This window comes from Sapajus apella, unplaced genomic scaffold (assembly GCF_009761245.1).
Source record: "Sapajus apella isolate SASKATOON/1434 unplaced genomic scaffold, GSC_monkey_1.0 scaffold2, whole genome shotgun sequence".
Taxonomy (NCBI): domain Eukaryota; kingdom Metazoa; phylum Chordata; class Mammalia; order Primates; family Cebidae; genus Sapajus; species Sapajus apella.
Genome location: NW_022436942.1, coordinates 83,436,711 through 83,450,434, shown reverse-complemented (window position 1 = coordinate 83,450,434; position 13,724 = coordinate 83,436,711). Strand labels below are relative to the sequence as shown.

The following is a 13,724-nucleotide window of genomic DNA, read 5'->3' as shown; positions in this document are numbered from 1 at the left end:
CATGCACAGAATCTTGGGAAGCACTGGCCCGGTGCTGCCCTCAAGAAGCTACTCGGGCAATAGGTCTGGATTCTAACAAGTCTTCTTCTCCCACCACCTCCTGACTGTCCCCAGGCTCCACATTTCTCTGGTAACTCAGTCTCCTCAGATGTCAGTTCTTTCTTCTGCTATCACGCAATCATACCCTCACTTTCCTTAAATGTCTAGAGATCCTCAGTGGATGCTGATCTCTACCCAGTGTTCCTGGTGGGTAGGATGAACATTTGCAAATCTTTCTGAACCCGCTTTCTATACCTGAGGAATCCCCCATCTTGAGAGGAAATTCACTATCTACACCTTGCTATATGTGTGCCATGGAATTCTAGGCAGCAATTCAAAAAAAATAAGGTAGTTCTATATGTACCTAGAAGATGGGGATGGATATTGAGGAAGAGACAAGGTGTATATGTACAAAAACAAACTTAAAACAGTGGTATACTATAGACTTCCTACAGGAAGAAGTACACAGCAAACCAATAATTGTTTCCTCTTGAGGGAATATGAAATTGGTCAGAAAGGACCTCAGACTTACCTGTAATATTTCTAAAACCATTTTTACATATTTGAGAGGGATACATTTATGCATTCAACAAATTGCTTTTATTTTTCTCCTGGCACCCAGAAAAACACATGTCTCCGGCCCCCACCTTAGAAGGCAGAATAAAATCACACACACACAAACTCTAAGACAAGTGTGGTTATGACACTGGTGGTTCAAGTCCTTTCTACAAACGCAATCCTACCCACTGCTGAGGGATTTACCACAAGCTAACAACTTTGTACCTAGCATCCATTCTTTCCTTCTCCCATGATAACAGAAACCCTGATTTTTACCTAAAATAAAGACTGAATTTCTCAGAATCTCTTGCAGCAAGATTGTGGCCATGTGACTCAGTCTTCACCAATGTGATACATGAAGCAGCACCATGGGGTTGCTTCTAGGATTCTTCCTTAAAGGACAGTTGGGGCGTATCCTCTGCCCTGGTTTTTTGTTGTTTGTTTGCCCTGTTTTTAATCTATACCTTCCTCCTGGTGCCAGGGATGGAGACAAGATGGCTGCATGTGTAGCTGCCATTTTGAGCCAAAATTTTGAGGACAAAACTCACAACCTTGAAACAGTAGAAAGGAGGGAGAATCCATCAGTACTTCATGGAACAGATTCAGTGTAACAGTCCTGGGCTACATAACTTCAGGCCCTTACTGGAAACTCTGCTTTTTAAGCCACCACTGTTTTAAGTCTCTTCACTCACGGATGAACCCAATCCGAACAGATATATACACAGCACATCAAATCTAGGCTTCCTTGTTCCCCCAGAGATGCCCCAAGCATCATCCTTAAAGTGTCACTTGAGCTCCCTGTATCCAAGCCCCTAGAACCCACAAACCATGCCAGCAAACTCAGAGTTTCCACCTGCTCCAACAGGGATGCAGAAACCCTAAGAGCTGGGCTCATGACTTAAGTATCAGCATTACCATAGCTAAGATATCCAAGGCATTCTTGGTTTCCTCCCCCTCTCTCTCCCCTCCTTTCCCATCAGCCCTGCAAACATCACCCCTTCATTCCCTCATTGAGGTCAGTAAGGTTGGCCACCGGCATGGGTCCCCGTGCCTTCCTGCACAGTTGTAAAATTATGCAAAAGTGCATACGATGCTGTGTGTGCGCCTGTTTCAGGGGCAGCACAGCAGTGATTAAGAGCCAGACTCCATCACTGCCACTGTGAGCTGCCTCTGAAACAGCACACACACCTGTTTCATAGCAATCCTCTATTTCTACAATATAGATTTCCCAGAAGTGGGACTGCTGGGTCAGAGACCAGACACTACTCTATTTGGAAGATAATATTGACAGATTATCTTCCAAATATTCATCCTCAACCAAAACAACCAAAATACGTGTGAAGTTACTGGGCTGGGGTTTCAGAGTGACGCAATAAAGAGACCCTAGGAGCTTTGGAAGCAGCTCAAAGGGCAGCCTCCAGGGGTGGGAGGGAGGGAGGGAGCCCCAGCTCCTTTCCCGGCACAGGGATCCCAGAGGCATCCCTCGCTTGTGCATGCTCTCCCGACCTGCAGGTTCTCTGCACCCTACTTGGTGGGCTGCAGTAGCGGTTTTTCTTCCTTCTGATGCAAGCATCCATAGTTTCCTTAATAATAACCTCTGCTCCTCTCTGGCAATGTGGTTCTAATTCCAGTTCCAGAAATGGGCTTCTGACTTAAGTGTAGCCAATCAGATCCATCGTCATAGTCCCAGTCCCTGGCTGAGGGGTCAGCATAAGACCCAAGTTACTCCAGTAAAAGTCAGTCCTGGCGTTCTTGCTAGGATGACTGGGAAAGAGACATTCGATTTCCGCTGGTTGGAGGACAGGCTGGAGCTAACTGTGGCCAGCTTCGCCATCAGATGGGGAGAGGCTGTCTGAGAATTAAATCAACACAGAGAGAAACAGAACTGAGAGACCAAGTGGCAGGCAGAGCAGAGGCTCTCATTAGAAGAGTGTTAAGCCCCTGGACCCAGCCGTACCTGAAGCCATTTTCCTCTTAAATTTCCCAGCTCCAAGGATCACTAAATTCCCATTTTTGTCCCTTACAACCAAGAGAGTTCAGACTAAAATAGTGACATACCCTTGCATTGGCACACCATCTCCACTGCAGCATCACATTGGAAACTTAAAATATCATAAGCCTGGATGTCACAGATTAAACATAAAGAAGGCTATATCCATCTTTTAAACAATCCAGTAGGAAGTAACACAAGGTCATGAAAGAGATTCATGGATTGGAATCACTCTGAGTATAAAATCACTAATCAGTTTCCTCCACAGTCTCCCTCCAAGGGGTCTTCCGTGCTGTGAGCCACTTTGCTTTGCCTACAGAGTAAAAAATATCTCACACATACATGTGCTACCATTTTTTAAATGTTACATAAACCTACTGTGATTACCAAAACCTGCTCATTCAAAAGCATTACTAAATTGATGGCAATTTTCAATCAATATGTTTTTCTTTTTCTGCTGAAAGTTACCAAACCCACGATTCTTCTCATTCCAAGGAGCTGAATAATCTTTTTTGACATTAAAAATGGTTGCTTGTTCTTGTACACTGTCAATGCCCTATAAACATATATTCACAGGGTCTTCTCTACTGGAACATTTAAGGCAAATTTTGCCTTAAAAAGGACCAGAGAGTACATAGGTTACTTAGGCTTTGCAGGCCAATATGTCTGTCACAACTACTTAATTTTGTCATTGTACAAAAGCAGCTGTAGACAATATGTAAACAAATAGGCATGGGTGTGTTTCAATAAAACTTTATTAAAAAAAAAACAAGTAGAGGGCCAAATTTGGTCCATGGCCCATGGCTTGCTGATGCCTGGATTAAAGGGTACAGAAAATAACAAGCAACATGCCAGGAGCCAAGGCCAGCAAAGGGTCAGACAGAATTTACACATCTCGAAAATGTCCTGGAAGTTGATGGAGGAAATAAAATTTGATTGACACACACCTTTTCACATATACCTCTACTGAATAAAACAAAAACACCTTACTAGCAAATGAACAATAAACTGTGCCAGAACCATCATATCATGAACAAAGGAAGAATCTTTTTCTTTTAATCTTACTGATTTCCACGGACACACAGAGGGGAATGACACACACTGGGGCCTGTAGGAGGGTGAATGGTGGGAGGAGGGAGAGGATCAGGAAAAAATAAGTAATGACTACCAGGCTTAATACTTAGGTGATAAAATAATCTGTACAACAAACCCCCATGACACAAGTTTACCTGGGTGACAGACCTGCACATGTGCCCCTGAACTTAAAATAAAGGTTAAATAAAAAATAAAAATCTTAGTGATTGCAGCAGGAAAAATGAACACCAAACTGAGTCTGGCAGATCACAGGTCAAATCCTAACTGCACTCCTTCCAGCTGTGTGTCTCCTGGGGCAAGCAGTGTGACTGCCCTGGTTCCGACAAGCACTGCTCTTCACATCACCAGCGTTAGGCTAACGTCATTCATCATTGCCTCTCTTTACTGAGCACTTACTATGTGAAACTGAGTCTCAAGTCAAGAGACAAGGCCAACACTGTCCAGAACTCCCAATTTCTTGAGAGGAACCAGTAAGCATTCCACAACTGTCATCTCACAACCCCTCTTAACTTTATTCTCCTTAATGATGTTTTGTTTTGTTTTGTTTTTCATGACGGAGTCTCACTCTGTCGCCCAGGCTGGAGTGCAATGGCATGATCTTGGCTCACTGCAACCTCCGCCTGCTGGACTCAAGCAATTCTCCTGCCTCAGTCTCCCGAGTAGCTGGGACCACAGGTATGCACCACCATGCCTGGCTAATTTTTGGTATTTTTAGTAGAGACAGAGTTTCACTATGTTGGCCAGGCTGGTCTCAAGCTCCTGGCCTAAAGTGACCTGCCCGCCTTGGCCTCCCAAAGTGCTGGGATTACAGGAATGAGCCACCGCGCCCAGCCATTAGTGGTGTATAAATACCTCCATCTTACACATGTAAAAATGCAGGCCGCTCCCCACTGGGCTCTTGGGAAGATCAAAAAAAAGGCAAAAGCCAACTCACAGATGAAGTTCTGTTGTTCTGTTTAATTTCATCACTAAGAAATATTGATTTGGTCCCAATTCCAAGTACAGTGATAGGCATGTAGTAGGCACTCAATAAATATCTACTAAATGAACCCAATCCATCAGCAAATCTTGCAGTTCGGCTTTCAGAATATGCCCCACACCTCGCTACTTCTCACCTCCTCCACAGCAACCACAGAGTCCAAGCAGCCATTGCCACTTGCCTGGACTATTGCAGTAGCTCCTGAGGGCTTCTGCTCCTATGAGTCAGAGCAGATCCTTCCTCGGCTCTAACCTGCCAACAGCTCCCATCTCACTCAGAGTAAAACTCAAAGTTCTGACCAGACGCCAGTCCCTCTCACTGCCATGGCCTCCCTTCCTCCTGCCATCCTCTTGCTAGTTCAGCCCAAAGAGCAAGGGAACAGCACTCACTGACCTTCCTTCAGCCCCTCGAGCCTGCCAAGCACATTCCCACCTCAGGGCATTTGCACCTGCTGTTCCCTCTGCTTGGAACACTCTCCCCAAGATAGCCACCTGGCCTCCTCCCTCAGCTCTTTAGGTCTTTGTTAAGAGGCCACCTTTCTGACTCTGCTGTATAAAACTACAAACCCGGCTAGGCACAGTGGCTCACACCTGTAATACAGCACTTTGGGAGGCTGAGGTGGGCAGATTACCTGAAGTCAGTAGTTCAAGACTAGCCTGAGCAACATGGTGAAACCCTGTCTCTAATAAAAATACAAAAATTAACCAGGCGTAGTGGCGAGCACCTGTAATCCCAGCTACTTGGGAGGCTGAGGCAGGAGAATCGCTTGAACCCGGGAGGCAGAGGTTGCAGTGAGCCAAGATTGCTCCACTGCGCTCCAGCCTGGTTGACAAGAGTGAAACTCCATCTCAAAAAAAAAAAAAAGAAAAACAAACTCCCAAACCCTCCCTCTCAAGGGCTCCATCTCAGCTTCCCCACTCCATTTCTCCACAGCACTGACCACCAGGTAATGACCAGCAAGTTTAGTTATCTATTGTGTTCAGTACCCACCTCTCTCCACCTTAATGCTAACCCCAGGACAGGGTTCTCTGCCTGTCTTCTTCCTGCTGATTCCCCAGCACCAGGGACAGTGGCTGCCACAGTGCAGGTGCACAAGAAAAATGTGTTAGAACAGACAAAGGCAGGGAGGCAGGGAGGACGACGCAAAGTAGAGGGAGGTCTCCAGGCACAAGCCAGCGGGAGTGAGAATTCAGAGCCCATTTTACAGAAGGAGAAACAGAGTCTCAGGTCAAGAGGCGAGGCCAACACTTCCCAGAACTCCCAAACTTCTTTCTTTCTTGAGAGAAGCCAGAAACCTGGATAGTGATATTGACAGCTCCCAATTTTTAAATGCCGGCAACTAATAAGAGGAGTCTGCAGGCCAGATATGGCCCAGAGGCAGGCAGCACCCTCCACCAGCCTGGAAAAGTTCTGATTCGCTGCTGCCTAGAGACAACTTTTCCAGCAAAATAACGTTTTCCATCTACACCAGGCCTCCCCCTTCCCTCCCCTCGCCCAACCTGCAGATTTGCAGAAAACAGGCTCCCTCCCACCTCCGCCATCTCTCTGCCCAGGTGCCCTCCAACCCCACTGACCTGGCCCCTTCTGCTCGCCGGGAATGCTAGCAGTCTGCAGCAGCACATGGCACGACTACAGAAAGGAAAAATACCAAGCCAAAGATGTAAATACGTCGGCAACACACAACACGGAGAGGGCCCAGTGAACAAAGAGCCACAGACTCTGGGAGCCAGGAGATGATGCCCTGCCAGCCCCACTTCCAGAGTTCCAAAAACAAAGCCAGGACCCCTTGGAAGGCCCGGGGAGTCACCCCGGGAGTGCCGGCTGCAGCCGCGGCAGTATTTTCATGTGTCCATTTGCTGCGATGCGTTGAGAGCCCCGGCGGGAGGCATTCAACACAAAGCCGACATCTGAGGCGTGATTTACTGAGTCACCCCTCCTGGGCACTGCATCCCGGACTCAGAGCCGCGGCCACGATGAGTGAGGCCTCCCAGCGGGTTAATTCAGACCAGGCGCAGAGCACCGAGCGATTCTAGGCACTCTATCACCCTCGGTAATAAAATACAGCAAATCAAGTTGGACTCTATTGATTTTTTATGTAACTATTTTGGGGCCAAAGCATAAGGAGAAAGTATTGATCAGTCAAGAGTCATGGTGTCAGGGAAGGGAGACAGGAGCACCCTGGCTGCAGAACCAGGTGATTTGGGAAGGCACTGGAATTCAACTCCAAGGGACCCAGGCTTCTTTCTCTCCTGCCCCCAGCAGAGAATGGGCATCGAGAGTCTATTCTGCCCTGAATGGGAAGGTGGAAAGCCAGGCAGCTGGTGGAGAAGGAAAATGATGACCAGTCACTCTGCTCCATTTCTCTCCGCATGGCACTTGACACTGAAGCTGGGATTTCTCTATGGCTTTACTGTTGTCTTGCTCTGCAAGAATGACGGAGTGTGGGATTTGTCTCTTCTGTTCCCTGCTGTGCTCCAAGTGTTTAGCACTGATTTATACCTTTGCTGAATGAATGAGTGAATGAATGAATGAATGAATGAGTTGGTTGCCATTTCTTGAGCCCTTGCTATATGCCAGGGACTGTGCCAAGAATCCTATAAGGATTCACATGCCTTCTGCCTGGAACCCCCTTCTCCTTTCACTTAGCTTTTTCTGGTCATTTAGGTCTCGAATTAGAAAACTGCCACCTCCTCTGAGACATCTTCCTGGATTGCACACTCTTCATCATATTGCCTTGCACTGACCATGAAAAACGCAAACTAATGTCTGGGACTTTCCTGTGGGTGTATTTATGAGCTTCTCATCTGTCTCCTCATCATCACCCAAACTGCCCTAGAACACAAGCCCCAGAGAACACAGGCACCCAGGCCTCAGGGCAGGGAAACTGAGGCAAAACTCCAGGACAAGAAGGTACCATCAGGGCAGAAGTCACGAGCTCCAGGGAGGAGACCCTACCCTGCTATTCATGGGTTGAGTTGTCTTGAGTCAGTCTGTAGGGTTCCTCTGAGCCTCAATGTCCCCATCTGAGGACACATCCTACCCCCTCAACAGTTGCCCAAGAATCCCGTGGAATCCTGAAGTGACAAACCACTTGGCAGACAGCTGATGGTTCATGATTCTTTTCTTTGCAGCTCCAATGGTGGCAGCAAGTGTCCCCAGTCAGCCTTTCCTTTTTTGCCTCCTTTTCTGTCTTGGGCGTCATGCCCTGTGCTAACAGCCTCACACATCAGCACACCACTGCTGCTTATGAACCTCTTTCTTACTAGAGTCCTCAGCCTTGTAATGAGAACAGCTGGGGAGAATTTTGGGGCCCATTTTACAGATGGGAAAACTGAGTCCCACAGAGGCCAAGGGGTAACCCAGTATTCCAGTGCATGGGACCAAAATTCAACTTGACAAAGTCTTGCTCTTCAACATTGCCATCTACTCGCTCAGGGGCTCAGAATTCTAAAGGACTCAGTTGCCTACAAAGGTGACTCCAATGTGTTTGATTTCTATGACTCTAAGCCTTAGTTCGCCTTAATACATGTATTTGTTGCAGAGAGAGAGGGAGCAGAAAGGAAGTGAAAGACCCAGCAAAGGTCAGCACATCAAAGGAGCTTAACAACTATCCACCACTGATATAAGACCGGCTTGTTCAGAGGCTGGCCACACCATTCCACAAAAGGCTAGAGAGTGAAATTGGGCTGCACGAGGTGCTGGGCAAGACACAGACCAGCGCCTGGGGTGGAATCCTAATCCTGTGTAACCCCAGCCAAGTGACTTAGCATCTCTGGATCTCCAGATCCTCCCTTGTAAACTAGGAATAATGAGAGTATCCACTTGACAGAGTGGCAAACATCCCACTGAGTTCACACAGGGAAAGCCCTGGATGGTGCCTGCAGCACAGGTAGAGGCACCTGCTTTCATCACCACCCTTCCCCCATCCCCATCACCATCACCACCCTTCCCCATCACCATCACCACCCTTCCCCATTACCATAACCACCCCTTCCTCATCACCATCACCTCTTCCTCATTACCATCACCATCACCACCCTTCCCCATCACCATCACCATAACCACCCCTTCACCATCACCATTACCACCCCTTCCTCATCACCATCACCACCACTTCCTCATCACCACCCCTTCCCCATCACCATTACCACCCCTTCCTCATCACCACCTCATCCTCATCACCATCACCACCCCTTCCTCATCACCATCACCATCATCATTACCACCCCTTCCCCATCACCATCACCACCCCTTCCTCATCACCACGTCATCCTCATCACCATCACCACCCCTTCTGCATCACCATCGCCATCATCATTACCACCCCTTCCCCATCACCATCACCACTAATATTTGCTCTCTAATCTTTGAATTTGACACTGGCTGTCTTGGCCAAGCCAGGCAGCTGTCATTTTAATGACCTTGGGCTCCTTGCATGGAGTCATAGTTCCCTAAAAGACTGTACAGTAGAATTCCTCTGCCAGTAAAGCTCCCAGGTACAGGGTTAGAAAGTCGTAGGTAAGGAGTTAAGAAGAGGGGGAGCCCGTGAGCCCTGATCTACCTCCAATTCACTGTGTGACCCTGAGCGGGCAGTCCTTGTGCCCAAGTCTCCTTCCCATCTGCAAGGGGACTGTGGAAGGAGAGGCTCTGAGGAGCCTCCTTACTCTGTAAGTCAACACACCTACTCTGCTGAAGAGTTGGCGGCACCCCCATTACCCATGATGTCGCCCAGGGTACCAGGGTGCCTCCATCTTGTCACAGTGATGGGAGGTGATGCATTGCTGAATCCCATGGCTTCAGGGGAAATGGACCCCCTCCATTCCCATTCAAATTTAGACCCAGGAGAGAAGAAAGGAGGCACCCAGCCGCATAGAGCTAGGAGACGCATCTGGGAACAAGGCCCCTGAAAGGGCTTTGCTGGCCCAGAGACCACCCCCACCCCAGACTCCCAGCCAACAAATGAGGGGTTTCTTTTGCTCTCTTGGATCAAGGCAGCCACCGTGCTCACTGCTGGCTCTGAGTGGAGCAGCTCATGCAGAAGCCCCACGCCTCCCCAGCTCCCTGCATCCGGTGGGAGGAGGGGGATGAAATGATTTACTCTGGGAACCTCCACTGTGCAGCCATTAAATCACTGTGGAAGGCGACGACATTTGCATACCACTCCCCACCACTTCCCAATGCCACCTCTCTGAAGGGCAGCGCCACACACAGGCACCCCCACATCATTCTTGTAATGAGAAAGAAATATACCACATGCCACACCAAGGTGCCAGGCAGGAGGAAGAGAAACTCTGTCCTGAAAGCCAAGCCCCCCCGCCCCGCCACTCACACGGCCCCTCTGTCGTGGGGCAGGCAGGGGGTGCTCCACCAACACTGATTTCATAGACCCGAGACCCCTGTGTATAATGAGTCCACGAAGCAAAGCTCGTTCCCTTTCCCCAGCAGGGACGGTAACTGCGCCGCTAATTTGCAGAGCCACAGTGTGTACAAAAGTGGCTTGAATAATAGGGGCCCCTAGCCGCTAAGCTGGGGGATTTGTGCTGACTCTTACCAAGCACCGTTCCATATGTTTAAGCACTTGCAAGGCTGAAAGAAGTACACCCACCATACTCTTTACCATGGCAGCTACCCACGCAGGAAGCGGGGTGGGGGACGAAGAAGCCAGTCCCTGCATGTGTGTGGTGGGAGACAGTGAGTGCATCTTTGCCTCTGAACTCTTCCAGCCCCTATTCCAGAGCCTCAGTCAAACGAAGTAGGTAAACCACGGCAGAAAACATCCACAAAATCCAACCAGCTTTGAAAGAAGCTCTGGTTAATTCCTCCGAACATTTCAAAACCAAGTGTAGGCAGCTAAGTATCTTTCAGGAATTTCAACCTTTTTTTTTTTTTTTTTTTTGCCAGCCCTCCTAACTAGTGCTAAATATAGAGTTATCAAACTGTCGTCTCTTTATGTCCCTGGTGGGGACCAGTGAAAGACTTGCATGTGCTTCCAGGGACGGGCCGATGGCACTGGAGGCTCTGCCCGGGTGGTATTTGTGGGAACGAGCTGCCCAGCTGAGACTCTCCCAAAGAGCAGCAGGGGAGCAAGCAAAGAGCCGGCCAGCAGCAGGTTTCAGTGGCAGCCCACCTTCCCTCCCAAGATGGGCCTTCCAGAGCCAGGCACAGGCTCTTCTGTTGCTGGGGGAGAGGGCGGGAAGGCGGGGTGGCAGGGGGATCATCGTGTTCTCTTACAAAGCATTAGGCAGCCAGCTTCTCTGAGAGACTTCCAATATTCACTTATAAGCACATCCAGGCAAATGCTGACCCCCGTGGAGAAACAAAATAGAGACAAAACTGCAATTTTCAAGTCCGAGGGACTATGCACTTTTGCAAACAGGTCCCAGGGCTTCAGCTCGGCCCCAGCAGCAAACCCTCTTGCATACCGCAGAGGAATGCCGAAAGCAAAACAGCTATCATAGCTGCTCCTTAGCCAAGCAGGCGAGATTCATCCACCTTAAGCCCAATGCCACTCTCTAAGATGAACCACAGCCGAAGGCTGCTGGAGATCTCCCATAGAAGGTTTTCCCCGAGTCAAAGGTGTTAGTAAATACTCTGGGTCATTTAAGGGCATCTCAAAGGAAGCCGACGCTGACTTTTTCCATGCAAATGAAATACATCGACCATCAAGTTGACATGCAAGCTTTGCTTCTAACTGAACCTTACCAAGACAGTGAAAGCCGAAAAGTTAAAAGTTGTATTTTTCTACTGCATTCTGCCTGTCTGGGTGGTTTGTTTGTTAAGGAAATGGGGAGAGATTTTCTAAAGCAAAAGCTACCTACTCCCAAATCATGGGTCTTGGTTTTAAAAGGTCTGGAAAGCTGAGATTTCCAAAGCACATGAGGGCTGCTCGTGATGTTCCCGGGGTTCATCTGAGTCTTTAGGATTTTCTCCACCACTTGCATGGGGTGGGGGGAAGGGAAGAACTGTCATTTTAGGATACCCTTTCTATAGAACCAACATGTAGCCACACCAAGGTGGGTAGAAAGCTTTCCAAACTACAGCGGAGACGGACAATACATGACTATTTTGCTTTCCCCACTCACTAGGACTGGGCGACAGCTGAGCCGGTTCAGCAGGGCGTCCAGCTCCCAAGTGCCCAGGCGATGGCTCTGGACATCAACCGTGTTCCAGGCTGCACGGTGTGTCCTGGGCTGCCTGGCGGCGGCTACCCTCTCCCGCCTGCCTTGGGGTCAGGGCGCTGGGGTAGCTGGCTCCTCGCGTTTGCAGGAGGCGAGCAGCGGGCTGCTTTTTGGCCAAGTGGAGGCCACTTGGCGAGGGTGGATAGCTTGAGGAGGGCGATATGAAAGCAGGGGAGGGCCGCGGGGCACGGGGAGGGGCTGCGGACACGCCAGACAGCGCCAGCCGAGACATTCCCGGGGCCCGCAGGTGTCCCGGGAACGCGCCACTGTGCGACCGCGGGCAGCAGGGCGCGGGAGAAGGGCTGCGTCGACGCCCCCACCCAGCAAAACCCCCGCAGGAACCGGGACCTGGGGGAATGTTGGCCTAAGACAGGGCGGCGAGGGGGCTCTGTTCCTGGAGGCGCGCCCTCACCCGCCTCGAGAGGCTGAGCGCCCGGGTCTGTGGTCCCCTTACGTCTCGAAACAATCCGCAGGGAAGCTAGGGCTTTGGGGGAAAAGGCAGGCGGGCTCTTCCCAGGCGCGGGGCAAAGGGGAACGCGCCAGGGGCTCCTGGGTTCCCGGGGTCTCCCATGGTCGGTCCGAGTGCGGGAGATGCACGCTGCCAGGGACTTGAGGAGGAGGCAGCCGCCCGTTCAGCCAACTTTGTGCTCGGCGGCCGGGGTCGGGGATGGGGTCCGGGGGCGCGTTACCTGGGCACCGGAGCGCAGTCAGCGCCAGCAGGAGCCCGAGCGGCGGCGCCCGGCCCGGGGGCGGCATGGTCCTCGGCGCGCGGTGGGCGCGGTGCGGGGCTGCTCCTCTCGCGCGCCCGGCCCGGCCCGCGGCTCCCGGAGCAGCCCCCAGCGGCTACGCCCGGGCGCCGGGCATGGCTCGCTCCCAGCGCGCCGCTCCTCCCCAGACGCAGGCGCCGGCGCTGGTGGCGCTTCCTCGGCTGCGCCTCTGCGCGCTCTCCTGGGCTTGGCCGTGCACGGCCGGTAGCTGGGGCCGCCGAGGCTCAGCGCCCCGCGCCCTGGCCGGCTGCCCCGCACTTGGCCCGAGTTGCGCGGCCCCCGCCGCCGCCGCCGCCGCCGCCGCCGCGGCTCCTGCGCCCCAGCGCCCGTCCCATCCCGGTCGCGCAGCCGCCGCCGCCTCTGCCAGCGCCAGCTGCCGGCCGCCCCTCGAGCCAGCGAGAGAGTGAGCGAGCGAGCGAGCTCCGGGAGGAGGAGGAGGAGGAGGAGGAGGTGGAGGAGGAGGAGGAGGAGGAGAAGGAGGAGGAGGAGAAGGAGGAGGAGGAGGAGGGGAGCGGAGGGCGGGGCCGCGGCCGGGGGAGGGGCCGCCGGGGAGCCGGGGCACAGGCGGTAGCCCTGCCAGTAGGCGGCGGGACGCGCCACTGCTCGGCGGCCCGGGGGAGGGCGCCCGGCCGAGAAGTCCGGGGAGCCCTCCGGCGGTCGCGGGCTCTCGCGGGGTCTGGGGCCGCGGGAGGGGTGCGGAGTGCAGAGAGGGGGTGCCCAGCTAGATCCGGCGTCTTGGGGGCGCAGCGGTAGAAGTTGCCAAGGTCGATGGGTGAGGGAGCCACCGGAGGGCCCCTGGGATGGAGCAGCGACCTCTGGAGAGGCGGTGTCTGCCGGGGCCAGAGACCGCGAGGCTGAGCGCTGACCGGAGGTCCCGGGTTAAATGTGGCACAGCTAGCAGGTGCCTGTGGGAGACGGGAGAGGGGTGGAGGGAACTCCGGGAGGCCGGGGCTGTGTGCGAAGCGTCTGCACTGCACCGGGATGGGGGCTGGGGGCGCGCAGGCAGGGTGCGGTCACCTGGAACACAGCGAAGGCTGCTTGGGGATGTCTACCCACGTGAAACAGGGTCCTTTATTTACCCAAGCTAGAGAATGCGCCTTCCCATTTCTCGCAGGCCC

The 13,724-nt window shown here is 52.1% G+C and overlaps 1 protein-coding gene across 1 annotated transcript in view; it reads right to left on the bottom strand.

Annotated features, from left to right (window-relative positions):
• TMEM132B (transmembrane protein 132B) overlaps positions 1-13,006 on the bottom strand; it is a 452,449-nt gene extending 439,443 nt beyond the window's left edge. Inside the window, exon 1 of the mRNA XM_032244022.1 lies at positions 12,529-13,006. Coding sequence (XP_032099913.1) covers positions 12,529-12,595 — 67 coding nt within the window. The 5' untranslated portion in view covers positions 12,596-13,006. The remainder of the gene's footprint in view (positions 1-12,528) is intronic.
• Positions 13,007-13,724: the final 718 nt, after the last annotated feature.